Raw genomic sequence first — 15,762 nt, 5'->3', positions numbered from 1 at the left:
TCTGCAGATGAGCATAATATGAGGTGAAGTGTCTGGGAGTGATTATTTTGGTGTTGGGGGGAAGTGCTCGGCCAAACACTTTCTGAAGACATTGTGGTGGGAACACGGATATAAGGGAGTACGGGAAAACAAAGTCTGCAAGAAAATTAACATTATATTCTATTAAACGTGTTGCTTGTGAGATGAGCTCATTAACAAAACACTTACTGACATGAGGGTGACAAGTCCATACACAGACCACAACATATTCAATAGCAAATGGATGGATGTCTTTACATACAGACGTCAGTAACCTTAAAACCTAAAACTTCCTTCCACCAGCAATACAAGATGCCACAACAAGGTTTGGCTCATTTCCTCCATATATTTCACTTGGATATGGACGTTACACTCAATAAAAAACTGATCCCAGTGAAGGTGTAAATTGCTGTGACCAGCAGAAGTGTCCAAGCAACCAAAGGGGCACTACGAACCGACACAGGGAGTTGTGGTTTATAGAGTGCCAGTGTACTGGCTTAATCATGCTTGTAACAAAATGAAGTCACGTAACAAGTCATTTATTATCAGCAGTTGGAGAGTTGCTAGAGTCTGGGAACGCTACACAGTCACGTTCTTGGCCAGGAATGTGAAAAATAGGTCCTTGCTCAAGCCTTGTACGAGCCTCTTTACCTCTACTTATAAAACCTTTTGTGGGAAGACTCATGATTGGCTGTTTGTTTGCCTCCTGACTGCTAACATTCCATCCAGGTATAACAATACTGAAGTATTTATTGACTGGTTAATGCTTGCAGTGGAAATCTGTCATGACTGAGGAGGAACTCAGTTTACTTGCGACAGATATTAAAACCAGATGAAAATAACTAATTAAATTCTGACATCACTGTCAGAAAAGTGCACTAAATCATGTGCTATGCACCACTTCTTGGTTCCAATGGGGTATCAAGCATTCTGGAGGCAGTATTGTGCACAATGACCTCAAACCAAGATTATGTGAAAACCAAGACTTTTAGGAGTTGAGATCAAGTTAAGGCGTTTGTGATAATGGTCATAAGAAGTATACAAAACGTAAAGAACGTACAAGAATATTTTTAGTTTCAACTTCCTTAAAGGAGAACCTTAAACATTTATTAACATTAATATGTTATATGTGACCTCACGAGTCTAAACATGACATTCTGATTAATATTACATTTGTGGAATATGAGTTATGAAGCAAAATCCAGGGGGCGGCCATTTTGCCACTTGCTGTCGACTGAAGATAACATCAATGTTGGTTGCTCCTCTTAACTCACTGTACTAGGTTTGCACAATACATAATTATAGACATATAGGGCACATAACACACTTTGGGGGGGTGGGGTAATCTTCGCCCTACAACTCCCCTCCAATTTTAATGCACCATTGGGGGCCTGGGGGCGGCTGGGGCTGGGTTGGGGTGAATGGCGGGGATGGATGGGGGGCGGGGGGGTCGTGGGGGGAGCGGGGGCTGTGGACCGGTGGGGTGCCTGGCGGTCCTGCAGTGCCCCGTCCTGCTGCGTTGGGTCGGGGGCGCGGGCCGTGTTGGGGTGGGGGGGTCTCTTGAGGTCTCTCTGATTTTTTGGATTTTTTGGAATTTAGATGTTTCTGGGGTTGGTGAAGAACTCTGGTTGGTGGCCCGGTGGGTGGTGTCTGGTCGGTGCTGGATTTCACTTTCCTTAGTTTTCTTTGGTCCTTCCTCGGGTCTCCTGACGGCGGTGTTCGGTTTAGGTGAACGTATGGGATATTTTTTTAATAAGTTTTTGGTGAACTAACGAATACACACACACTCGCACGCACACACGCACGCACGCACGCACATACACATACACATACTCACCCACATACAAAAAAAAAGAAAAAAAGAGCAATGATGATGACATTACCGAATGAACAATACTGAGCTCGTTAAAAAAAATAAAAATAAAAAAAAAGATAACGTTGCTCGGGGCTCAGTCAATGACCAATCACAGCTCACCTGTGGACTGAAGCTGTGACTGGTTGTTACCTGAGACCTGAGCAACATTGATGTCATCTTCAGTCCAGAGCAAGCGGCAAGATGGCCGCCCCCTGAGATGGATACAAACGGCTGGATTTTGCTCCTTAACTCCTATTTCACTAACACAATACAGTATTAACCAGAATACCATATTTAGACTAGTGGGGATGCATAGAACATATTATTGTCCCAAAAAAATGTTGGGTTGACTTCACCTTTAAAGTTATTTCTCTAGACATGACATACATAAAATAAACTGAAACAACCTTTGTCCCTAACTTCAAGCCATCTGTCCATCCATCCAGTGGCTTCTGCTAATCCTAGGGGGGCGGGGTGCTAACGTATATTCCCAATTAGTAACTAATCGCCAAAGAGGGGTTGGAGTTTGGGTAAGGTGATTCTGGTGCCTGGGTACATTTCCCAATTGGTATGTATATGCTCCTCTACACCTTGTTGTTTAATCTGCGCGACCTGGTAACAAATGGCTTGGTGGTTGGGACCACTTAAATAGACAACTTGAATGGTTACTATTATTTTCAACATTCTGCAATTTTACAAGTAAATACATAACGTCTTAATTTCAATAAATTCACAAGGTTCAACAAGAAGACTCTTCTAGATAAGGTTAGCTTCGACTGTTGTGTCTGGACTGCTGATAAACTGAGTACACGCTTTTCCCTTGAGGAAAAAAACAAGCTAAAGTTCTGTATTCAGCAAAAATTATCATCCCATGTGTGTCAACTGTGTGTCAATTTTACCTGATGAAGATAATATGATGGACGAACACTGGAATCGACACCACGCAGAAGGAAGTCAAAACTGTTGCTGATTGTCACAAAGTTATAAAAATGAAACACAACCTGAGATCCAAAAAGAAGCTTTCTAACCTTGTGTGTTTCCGCTCTCCTGTCATCAGGTTTCCGTATTAACACACACTCATACACACACATGCGGTTGCAGTCAAAACACGCTCTATACTAAAGCCATGTGGCCGTCACATTGCTGACACACACTGTCTAGCTGCTGCTGCTGCTGGTCTCCTCCCTCTCAAACTCTTGGTTTACGTTTGCTCTCTCTCTCTCTCTCTCACTCTCTCTCTCTCTCTCTCTCTCTCTCTCTCTCTCTCTCTCTCTCTCTCTCTCACACACACACGCGCGCGCACACGGGCGCGCGCACACACACGAATACATGGAGCCTCAACTCTCCCGGTTCACCTCGCCCCTAAATGGGCACACAAGGCGTTCATTCTTTTGAATAAAGAGGTCCTGTATTCATAAAAAAAAATAAAAAAAAGGTATCCTGCAACTGGACTCGTATGTGAGGTAAGTTCTTATAACAAATCGGTGGGTTACAGTTTGGGAGCACATTTTTACAGTAGAACACACTTTTAGCTCTCTCTCTCTCTCTCTCTCTCTCTCTCGTTGTTTTTGAATCCCTTGTCTGCTTAGTCATTAAAATCCTGCTTCAATTCTGGGACCTGGATCATCATACAATATAGATGTCCTATCATTGCAAAGTTGTGAGAAGTTAAGAACGGTCAAGCATTTTTTAATTGCCTCTGAAAGTACATGTCCAAGTAGCCTACTTTACATTTGAACACGTAATTTCAAATAAGCTTATTGCTAGCTATGACATTAGCTAACCAAACGCTGAGCTAACGTGATGCTTACCCAATATGTGGGAACTTTGTAGACATTAGTACTATTCTGAAAAATTCTAAATACCAGTACAAATAACCACCAGTTGCGAACCACTGGACTAGAGGACATTTATTTTATAATAGTTTCCCTTAACTTTGTCTCACAGGCTCTGGTGGATAATGCCAGAAGAGCACCATCTATTCTTCAGTTGCAGCTAGCTATTGGTTACTACTAGCAACAGCCAAGAGTGGATACAATATTTCTTGTATTTTGACATTTGTCTGGCTATGGCAGTTGTAGCATGGCAGTGTGGAAATTATTTATCTGTGTGGAAATCTGGACAATTAGAACATGTTAGATCAGGGATGTCCAAACTTTTTGGGGATAGGGCCACAGACACAAAAATGAAAGGAAGCAATGGCCACTTTGAACTTATTCGACTTAAATATATTAAACATGCTCAAATCAATCAAGTAAGCAATTATTTATTGTTTATATTTTCTGATGAATTTGATCAACTTAAAAATAGATAAGGGTTTTTCCAAATGTTGTGGTGGCCCACAGCCATGTATTGCACTCACCATTCAGAACCAAAGCAAGAGCAAACTGTAGTAAGCTTCTACTGCAAAATTAGATCAGATGTATTGACCAAAGTGTTTTGAAGAGTTATTGTGCTAGTTGTAAATAATTTATTTCTATCTTTGCATGTATATAATAGGCAGTTCTACACAAATTAATTATTAGTAGTAGTGGCATTTCACACCCTCCCGTCACTTTTCTCACCTCCACCCTATTTTAAGTTTTTATTTTTTTAATATATTTTTTTTAACTACCCATTTGGGCCATGTCAATGTAATTTTACTATGTATAGTATATGCCGCAGGCCACTGAAGATGAATGGCAGGTCTCAAATGGCCCCCGGGCCGTAGTTTGGACACCACTGTGTTAAATCATTTACAAAAGTTCATTTTAATGTCCCCCGGACTGAATGTATTGCGTATGTGCTAGTGAAGCCTAGCATGAATATTTTGTGCTATTTTGGTCCACCCTTGTCAGAATGATCCAAAATTGAATGTTTCCTCTATTTTGACCAAACTGCTCATTTGACTCTCTACAATGTGCTTATGTTTGTAGCTGTTAAGTGCATAAAAAAAATTAAAACTATGAATTATATGCTTACATGCTTTACATTCCTTTCTGAGTGGGTTGGATTTAAGTTAAAGCAAACGCATCCATGTTCCACTCCAATCACACAGCTGCAGTAGAAATTGAGCCTGACTGACTGACTGACCATGAAAAAGATCCCAAATAATCTGCTAATACACTGGAACCTTCAAGGTCAATCAGGATTCATTCCACCACACTGGTTGGCCTCCTATTTGTTAAGAATTGTTCGCACAAGAAATAATAATAATAATAATATTTGCCAAGTTCACTCCGTCACTATCATCAAACTTTTGTTAGCACGACAGGCAAGCCACATTTTAATATTATTGACTGTCATACATGTCATATTATGGTAAAAAGTTAACCGTTGTTCCTACTAAGAAAAAGACAAGCACAAATATAAGAAACTTGAAGATGATCTAAAATGATGTCAATTTGGCCACCACAGAAGAGTACCAGTTTCATGATGATCATTGTGCCAGATAAAGCCTAAGGCGCTCCAGCAGCATGGTGCAAGTGTTCCCATATTTGGCAACAGTTCCTAAACGACCATATACTGTATAAGTGCTTTTCCAGTCCGTAACGTAGGCAATATGGCAGTATGTTTGTGTCATCATTCCAACAGAACAGCTTTTCCTTAGATAAGGATGAGCGGTAGCCAAGAGAAGGGCATGGGTCTGTTCTATCCTAATGCTTCATGAAGATTTCTTTCAGGTTGTACTTTAGGCTAAGCATTGAACAGTTTGACCACCTGTGTGCTATGCTATATGAGTTTTATGGCTCAATATCTATTATTTGTTTGCCCTTGTGTGATGTCACATCAGTAGATGTAAGCTAGCATGTTATTCAGGCTTAGATGCTAGCTAGCTAATGCTATCAGGGGTTTTCCTGGCTCAAATTGAGACAGAGTTGGTATCATCCTGACTATGATGGGTGATTAACGATACCAGGTATCGGTGCCAATACCGGTCTTATTTTAAAGTATCGGTACTCATGGTGGTAACCGATACCATTATCGACGCCCGCCTGCGGCCGTTTTACGATCAGGGACAAGAAATGAGAAATTGTATGAATACAAAGTTAACTTCATGCAATTTTAGGGGGAAATTATATATTGGGATATAAAGGTCATTCTTTAAAATCATCTGCCATTTATGGGTGGGAAATTTTATTTACTAGTGGTATCGGTATTTGGTATCAGTAGCGTTGACTACTTAAGAGTGGCGTATCGGTCGGGGAAAAAGTGGTATCAAACATCCCTAATCCTGACAATGCGCCATGGCGTGCATGTTTTCTGTAAATTCAACTGACTCGCTTTCATTTTTTACAGGCAACATATTATCATTCCATGTTTCAATATTAAGAATAATAGTTCCAATAAGAAAATGACGATTATCATGTTAAAGCATTCATACATTATCAGTCACTCAGGCTGGAGGTGGCAAGCAATAAAGGTGGAGGAAGCCGCCTTTGAATTTTGTACACAGGAAAACCCCTGTATTTATCAACTTTATGTGAAGACTTGAGGGTGATTTGTTTGATTTAAATATTTTAACTGCTGAATAGAGTCAATATAATAATTTATGTAACATGGGTTCATGGTTGTATGATGCTCGAAGCATGGTGTTCATGCTTTATGATCTGTGTGCATTATTAAGTGTGTGGCGATGGCATCTATATACAATTATAAATCAAATTTTTGCTTTCATTTTTCAGAAATACACAATATGGACACTCCTGGCACATTATGTGGTTCTGGTCTTTCTTTCTTTATGAGGATGTAAGTCTGCTAGTGATGATGTGGCAAGGTACCTCACATTCTTGTTTAAGTAGCACAAGACCGGCAGTGAATTAATTGACAAGCCTCCAGGTAACTACAAAGCAGTGGGGGCGGTCGAGGTAAAGTCCTCATTTTATGTGAGTGCACTCATTTAGACTGTGCATAAACAGACATCTGAGACAGTAAACACTTTTCATCTTTAATGAAACACATATTTGGCTGTGCTCCGCCTCTGCGCCTCATCAACGGCACCCACGCAACCAATCAAATTCCACCTACTTCACAGAGCCATGCAGAGTTGCATAACCTGAGGGCAAAGCTGAGGGAAGCACTCATTAAGAGGATCAGAGACTGAAATGTGTGCTGACTTTGCAATTAAACTGAAAAGCATCATTCAAAGGATAAAACACGGGGTGAAAATCAACTCTCAATTGAATCGGAGCTGACAAGATGAAGGAAGTTAGCAACTGGATGGAAATTGGTCATCATTGGATTTATTTATTTTAAGATGTTTTCGCTCTTGATGGGTGGCGAATAGGACTCCCACATGTTGGCCCCCTCCCCATTCCCTCACCAATAAGCCTGCAGCAGGAAATAGCAGCTCTGTAATGGGCCCACAATGTGCCACGAGAGAGATGTTTTATTCAACACTATTGTTGAGTGGCGCCTTATTCCAACAATGGCTTCCATGTCAGCCTTTATGTCACGCTCTGTCAGTCTATTTGAAACGAGGCTCCTATTATTTTATTTATTTAGTTAATTTTCTAGTTTTGGGGAGGATTGTGACCCTGGTTTTTGTTTACATGTCAAATGGAAGAACACTGGCGTCACCTAGTGTTTAACGGCACATCCTGCAGAGAAGCTTGGTCAATCCAGAATTGGACGTCATTTAATCAGTTTGTTCATGTTTTCAGTCCTAATGGAGTTTGTTTATTTACTCATATTGTCAGAAAAATACATTAATGTCACAGAGCAGTGTTTTGCTCTTACCGGTAATTAGACCCACTATTATTCTTTGGCTTTTAGTTCAGCGTGAATTGTGTGGTCCTCTTTTCGTGTGTGTGTGTTTTGTTTTGTTTTTTATTTAATTAAATTAAATTTATTATTATTATTATTATTATTCTGGAAAGACTCGGATATCTCATCAACGTAGCACGGAAATGTTACAGTTTAAGTACGAGTGATGTAAAAGTAATGATTGTTGTTTTGCAGGAATCTACAATACCTACAACAAATTAGCACCTAACTGTTTTCTTAAGTAACACAGTACATTTTTTACTACCACTATTCTTATTATGACAGCATACATTTTATTTTATTTTATTTTTGACGGTACAATGGTTTGTGATCAGAGGAATAGAATAGCAACACCTTCATTGGCTTGGTGGCCTCTGCTCACCAATCTTAGTGAGTGGCCTCGAATAATGGCGCATGTTTCCCAGTGGTTCATTTTCCACTCAGTGACGGTGTGGATGTGAGTGTGATTGGTTATTTGTGCGAGTCCTGTGATTGATACAGAAAATAGATGAATACTGCTACAATATTAATTAATTTGATTTGTGGGCTGAGGACGGAAAACGATTACTCAGTGGCTTCGAAATGGAAGTGATGTTCAGATGGCAATTACTGTATGAAATGAACTAAAGATGGACGTTGGCAGACAGAATGTAGCAAGGCAGTGTGAGGGGGGAAAAAATGCTCGAAAGCAACTAGATGGAAAGTCTACTTGTTGCTGTTTGAACGGTTACTGAAAGAAAATTCCACACAGGCATACAGAATTCCAGCCTCGGAGGCTGACGATTTTTCTGACATACTTTTCTCTCTACAAATGCTTTCAAGACATAAGATGCTGCTGTTGTTTTTTAAATTGTAAAACTGTTGATACTTTTTTTTTTGACAATATGTATGCAGTTTTGCATTAAGTATGACTCATATTGTACTACTGTAAGTTCTAGTTCTTGTTGTACAATTTTCCATTCATTGCACTTTTTTTCTTTGCGCCCTAATGTGGTGGCGTCACAAAATAGTGCAAAAGGGCCAAAGAAAATACTCAACACAAAGAACTGGAGTTTGATTTACTGACATCTTGTGAACTACAGGCTGTATGATTTTTGGGGTGTACTGTCCTAAGGTACTAAAGTGTCTGATGAGAACCCAAGCTGCAACTTTTCACTGTGTTGCAAATTATTAGGCATAATGCTGTTTTGTTTCCTAAACAGTCAAGGAAATGTACAGTGAAAATTAGCAATTATATTTTTAGTTTGCTCATAAAAGTAATTTTGCATAGAGCACACAATAAATTGAATTTCAACAAATAATCCAGTGGCCAGAAAAAAAAGGTCCCAGTCAAAATATGTGGTTGTACAACTTCTTTTTAAATATAAACCCTAATTAAGACATTTTGTTGAATATTTCCATCAAAAATTGATCTTTAAAAATCGCTGCATATTGAATCGATACGAGAATTGTGCACTGTAATATCGCGATATATTGCCGAATCGATTTTTTTTTTAACACCCCTATTAGCTTCTCATGTTCAACCTTAATTTTGTTGCCCCGTCTGCGTTTACTGAAAGTGCTACTTGTTAGACGGGTAGCGTATTTGTTGCCATGGAGCTGAAGATGACTTACAGGAAAGAGCTGTGTGGTGGGGCGCAAGCTAGCTTGTTAGCGTGTAGCGTTGGCCCAAGGTGACGATATTTACAGTATTACATAAAGTATATACAAATATTATATACAATATACAGTATATAAAGTTAAATTTCATTCCTGCTGACAGCGGTGCATGAGAGCACGCAACGTCCCTATGGACACGCGCAATTTATTTGAGTATGCATAGCAGCAACGTCAACAGTGACCCCCGCTGTGACCCGGGGCCAGTGTCACCAGAGGGTCAATGATCCCTCTTTTTTTCTCACGTACCACTGGGTTTTGCTCTTCCCAAATCATTTTAACAAAGCCAAACAATATATTTATTTTTAATGGTCACTGTGACATCAGCAACAATATTTGAGCCAAGAATGGATCATCACAGACGATGATTAGAACCTAATTTTTTCCTCCAATCCCCCTTTCATAAACAAATAACAGTGCATGATATATTATGGCTTTTGCCAAGCTTTTAAAGGTACGCTTCCGTCAAAATCGGAGTGTGTATACTCCATTTAATAGTCACTTTTACATGAATTTGCAATTTCATGCATTCAAGTTTTGCTTTCTTGAATTTTATTTAAAAAAAAAAAAGCAGCCAATGAGATGCTCAAAATGTTAAAACAAACAAACAAAAGTATTGCACTTACATTCATGTCACAGAATGAGCCCAGGATGCTGCTTTCATGAGCAGATATGTCCTGAAAAACAACAAAGAAATATATTCAGTATACATACATTCAAATATCACGGGAAACTTTTTGTTTCAGCCGTTCAATTAGAAAATTGCAGTACATTCAGTCAATACGTTTCAAAAGAGTCAATTCCACCTTATTTCTATATTAAGGAATACAGCGAAGTGCAAAAAATTCAATTCAAGTAATTTAGTCAAATCTACCGTGTTAAGAATTCCTCGAGCTGTTTACTGTGTGATGTTTAATTATATCTTGTTTTGAAATTCATGCTTTTAATTTGGAAGGCTGCTCTGTATTTCCGTTTCCTGTTTCATGTTCTCCGATCTCATAGCAATGCAGGAGTCAGTGATGATATGCAATATAAAAAGATATGTCTGCACTTCAGAGCGAATTAAATTGTTGAGTACAACTGAAGACTTAGGCTCTCTTATAGGAGCCTCCTGTGGCGGTCAATAAATGCAAAATAACCATTTCAATCTTTATTTCTTGTAGTGTTGTCCACATTAGCTTAAAAGAATTACGCTGACTGAAGCGGACGTAAACGGCACCGTTCTATTTTTAGCACCGCAGCTCGTTAAGGCAATTAAGTGCGTGGCAAAACGTAAAGGAGGCAAATAAACACAGCGAAGTTACGTGAGCTACAAACATATATAACACACATTGAACCATTGTACTTACTTAATCTCAGTAACGCACGCCGAAATGCCACTGCCGGAAGAAATGAAATGAACACGTGTTACCTCATAAGGAGACACACAGGAAACCGACGAGACGGAACAAAACGTTCGTTCCTCTGACAATTGAAAACCGAAAAATGGCCACAAGAGAGCGATACCAGTATCGATGACCATCGCGAGTACCGATACCATGAAATGTGCCTGGTATCAACAACAATTACAATATTATAGCTAAGCTTATGTATATACTCATCTGGATTTTACTGGATAAAACCACAGACGACAACTATTTTGTTTTTTGGGGTGGTGGGAGTTCACGCAGTCTTGTAATAATTTTCTTACGTTTTCTTAAAATATCCTTATATTTATTTTTAAAAGTACTTTCACAAGGCTCATTACTCCATTATGCATTAAAAAAAAATCATACTTCCTTCCTGAAGTATTAGGCTTATTGATATCAGTGATCAAAATAGATTGGATGTCAGGGTTGTAGGGCAGCCATGTTTTTCCACACCAAATCCATCCATCAAAGGTGTAGAATTGTCCAAAAAGTTTTGGTATTCCGTCAACTATAAATATTATGCATTACATGCAGCATGCTATTGCTACAAATAATTTGTATACAGCCTCCTGTTTAGAGTAGCTGCCATTTTCCTTCCTCTGAGTGACGCACGGCTCGGGAAAAGTGTCACCTCTGAGTGGAGGACGGGAACAGCTGGCAACAACAGGTGAAAGTGGGAACGACGTAGAATAACATCGACGTCAGCTTGCACTCCTTTTCACGTGCCCTCTGATTGTCTGATTTTATAGCTCACTTTTAACACTTGCTCATATCCCGTTCAGCTTTGAAATCCCTGCGGTGGTAATCTATCAAATCCGTCATTACCTTCAAGCTTTTCTTTTGCCAAGTCTCACAAACACTGTATATGCATTGCTACCACAAAGACAAGCTCTATTCATGTGTTTGAACTACACTACATATTAATTGAATATAAAATACACTACAAGCATGCATACTGTTGCTATTTTTCTGTGAACGCCTAGAGATTAACCAAAAAAATAAATAAAGGACAAAATGTGGCCTCGGTTTGGCTCAGTCGATTTTCCACTTTAAAAAAAAATTTGTATTAAAATGCAAAAACCACACCATCAGTCAGAAACATAAAACAAACACCAGTGAGGGTCTTCTGGATTGACTTCTTGGCATGTGGCTGCTGGCCATGGGAAAGGGAATGGGATCAATTTTATTCAAAAGGAGACTGAGGGCAGCAATAATACAGCGCTGCAGCAAAGTGGAGACTGTGGAGTCTGTTTTCATTTTCAGAAGGAATAAAAGGTTGAACTTCCAGAGACATAGTGAATGGGGAAACATATGTAAGGAACTAATGAAGGTTGAGGAATTATTCATATCATATTCAAAGGGACAATCAAAAAAGGGGATTTTTTCAAAAATGTATAAAGCACTGCAAATTGATTCCAGTAAGTTATGAAGGTTAAGGAAAAATGGGAATTGGAAGCTAATAAATTAAAAGATGAAGATTGGGAGAAAACTTTTAAAGAGGGGCACAAAACAAATGTGGTTCGATTGGAAAGTAAAGATGCGTTTACACCATCTCTCACCTCAAAGTATGAGAATGCATCGCACTTGTGTTGCCGGAACTGTGGCAGGGTGGGGCATTTCAATCACATTTTTGGGAATTGCCCGGAGATCTTAGATTTCTGGAAAACTATTCAGACAGAAATAAATGGTTGGGAGTTACGTCTGGCTCCAGTGCTTTACATACTAGGAGTTTTGCCAGAAGATATATTGGACGGCCAACACAGCAAAGAGTTATGCTTTTGGTAGCAAAGAAAATGTCAGACCGAGTAAAGAAAGTGTACGTTTTGGATTAAGACTAGAGCAAGACTACAATTGAAACTAGATTAAAAAAAATCAAAAATGGAAGCCTATTACACAAACTATATCTGAATTCTAAACACCTCAGCCTTTTATTTTGTTTTTATTTTATCATCATCATTATTGGCTTATTATTTTATTACTTATTCATGTATTATGTTATTTTATCTATTGTTCTGATGTTATTGCATTGTATTTTATTTTTGTTAAAAGATGCTAACCTAGTGTGTATAAAGGTGCTTTTACTGCCACGAGGACTGAATCCGATTGGACTATACAAGTAATTGTTTCTGTATATAAGTTGAATTGATATGTGATCAGAATAGTAAGATCTGTACATCTCTTTGTGAAACTGTGAAATAAATTAAAAGTTGAAAAAAATAGCTTGAACGGATGGATGGAGTATGATGGCAGCTCTTCAGTCTGCTTTGTGCTCAGCATTGCCTCGGAAGCCGCTATGTACAGTATTGATTAATAATCTTTTACTTTGGTGGGTTGGTGGCATGGAATGTGGTTGTCTTTTATCCTTTGTGAAGCACAGTACAGTATTATATATCACTATGATGAATGATGAAGTACCAAATACGTAGAGTGTATAACTGTATGCAGGGCTGGACTGGCCATCTGGCGTAGAGGGCAAATGCTCGGTAGGTCGGTCTCTTTTGGGGCTGATGCAGTGCTTTTAAATTATTATTTTCCTCCATTTTACCCCAAGAGATTGGCCCACAATTTATCCAATCCATTTTATTTCTATAGCACATTTTATAAACAAGCGTTTCCAAAGTGCTGCACATTGAGATCCGCACACTATCATACACATAAAATCTAGTAAAATCAACTATTTAAAAAAAACAAGAGCCGAGCCGAGCCGGGCCGGGCCCGACCAGCGGGCCTAGTCAAGATGCCAGGGCCGATTTTTTTTTTTTGTGCCAGTCCAGCCCCGTATGTATGCATGTTTGACTAGTCGCTTAAAGTCGTTCCAAGTCAGAAAGTACGTTGAACTCTTGTTCCTGTCCCTGTGCTCAGCTGTAATTATCGCCTTAGTGTCACTGGCCAGACTGAGCAGTTTTTCCTTTGAAGTGCATTGCCAGCAGGACTGCTAATGAAGAGCCAACAAGTCAGCTCCGCTCGCTCCCATTTTGAGCGGTTTTCCCGAGGTTAGCGAGGCTTGTGACTTTGTGATTAAGATCTTTAACATGGACCAAGATCGAGGGACGGCTTCACTGGAGATCTTCCGATTCCTCTTAGTTTACACCATTATTGATTGGCACCATAAATAGCTGGAATAGGTAAATGTAATATTTAGTAAAATAATAATTATTGACTTATTAGTAAAAATGTGATAACTTCCAGCGACACATGTGATTATTTCTCACAGCACATTGATTGAGAATCACTATTACAGAAAGGATGTCTTTGTATTTGCTTCAGGCTCCAGAAAGGAATTATTCATTTAGATTGCATGTCACAGCTGTCTAGCAATCATAAGTGTGTTCTTGTGCCTTCAAGTTGTACGTTCATGCATGAGCAGTCCTCAGAAAGTTGTTACAAGTCAAGTTTTGTCAATGTAAATTTCCATACAACTTTGTTGATCACTATCAAAAAATACATGTTTGTCTTGACAACCTAAAAGATTGTAAACCTTCTCCTACCTTGAATCGCACCTTTTTCAGCATCATCACTCAAACCAATTGAGCACAGACGGAATGTTACCAAACTTGCCCCAAATCTGAAATGGCCTTTTCCCCGGGTCTAAATGGCGCAGTAGTCGTAATTCCAGTTGTAATTCCAGTCAAAACATGCACTCTGACTCAGCGACCTCTCCAAAAAGTGTGTTTCTCACAAGCCAAAAGACAACAGGGCGGCCCGGCTCACCCCTCTCACCCCTCTCCCTCCTGTGAGACCCTTTCAAAGCTTATCATCCTGTTCATTCATTTGGAAAACAGACACACCCTCTTTTATGAGGAGAGGGATGCAACGTCCCCTCCTCTATAAAAACACCCGCAGTCCAAGTATGGGTGCTGGTAAACTCACTTGAACTCCTCCCCCTCTTCACCACACGCATTGCATCTTCCTGCATTTACCCATCTGTTCGATGCGTCTCAACGGATGTTCCTCATGGAATTTTTTTGTTGTGAAAGACATACTCGTTTGACCTATGACTAATGAGACCACAAACCAAAGTGACCAAGCCCTGTCTGTGGGTCGCTGCCAATAAAGCAGCTTATGTTTAGTTGTATTTGCCGCTAATTAACTAATGGGTGCTCAGAACATGCTGGCCTGAGATGCTTTTCAATGGAACGTGGAAGACAAACTTTCCGAGATCATAGAAATGCAAAATATAAAGAAGTGATTTTTTAAGATCACTTTTATAAATGGGGGGATCCAACGATTATGCCAAAAAAATTGTTTCATAAAAAATGTATTTCGGTCGGAGTCTCTAAATGTTGAAATATATTTAAGCACATATAAAGAGATTTTTGCACATAATGTGCTGTTTTTTAACAAGGTACAAAAATATTCAAAGTCTATGAAATAATTAACATCAGTGTTTAACATGAATGAAATTTTAACGCATACACTTGTTTAGTTTAATTCGTTTATGGAACAAGTCATATTTTGTCCCCTTATTTCATGTTCCACACACCCTATGAAAAAAATAATAGATGTGTTCCTCGTACTACTACTTTATTTACGTAAACAGGAAAGTGGTTTTTTTGCCGTCCAGCGTCTCGGATGGGGCGTTCCCATGAGGGCTGTGACGTCACATGCAAAAGGTAAATTGGTTCAACGGACATAGTAGTCTGCAGCATTTGCCTGCACGTTTAATGAAATTTACAACAACTTGATTTTGGGAAAATGTGCAATAATTACAAGAACCAACAAACAAAATAATGGCAGGGTGGTCACTATTTTTTTTTAAGTATAAGAAGTGGATGGTATGTGCTGCTTAGAAGACTCCCTTTTTCTTAGACCCCAATATTAGATTTGGAAAAGGCATCTTTTGTTGGCTTACAGTTTCCTCCTGTAAACATCATTAAGCATATAATGTATACATGTATTTAAGGCAAGTTGTAAAATGTCTGAAGTGCTCTTGTTTATGTTTAACAAATTCAAAACATCATAAATCGTGCTGTTTCTACTAAGTACCGTCTCAAATGTTCTCCATTTTCGATACTGTAAATGTATAGGATTGTATACCGAGAAACATTTCTTGGGAGATATGGCGGCCTCACGGCTTCA

The 15,762-nt window shown here is 39.2% G+C and overlaps 1 protein-coding gene across 13 annotated transcripts in view; it reads right to left on the bottom strand.

Moving 5' to 3' along the window:
* The window catches only part of phldb1b (pleckstrin homology-like domain, family B, member 1b), a 107,112-nt gene extending 104,100 nt beyond the window's left edge, over positions 1-3,012 (bottom strand). For 11 of the 13 annotated variants that reach the window (XM_086079748.1, XM_086079750.1, XM_086079751.1 and 8 more), the window contains exon 1: positions 2,773-3,012. In XM_086079748.1, the coding sequence (XP_085935874.1) occupies positions 2,773-2,964 (192 nt within the window). In that variant the 5' untranslated portion in view covers positions 2,965-3,012. The remainder of the gene's footprint in view (positions 1-2,772) is intronic. The other 2 variants (XM_086079756.1, XM_086079754.1) reach the window with 2 other exon arrangements.
* Between the last annotated feature and the right edge of the window lie 12,750 nt (positions 3,013-15,762).

Source organism: Leptonotus elevatus, chromosome 7, assembly GCF_054856555.1.
Source record: "Leptonotus elevatus isolate MCC_2025b chromosome 7, RoL_Lele_1.0, whole genome shotgun sequence".
Classification (NCBI taxonomy): domain Eukaryota; kingdom Metazoa; phylum Chordata; class Actinopteri; order Syngnathiformes; family Syngnathidae; genus Leptonotus; species Leptonotus elevatus.
Note: the sequence above shows the minus strand (reverse complement) of the source record. Positions and strands in the feature narration are given on the sequence as shown.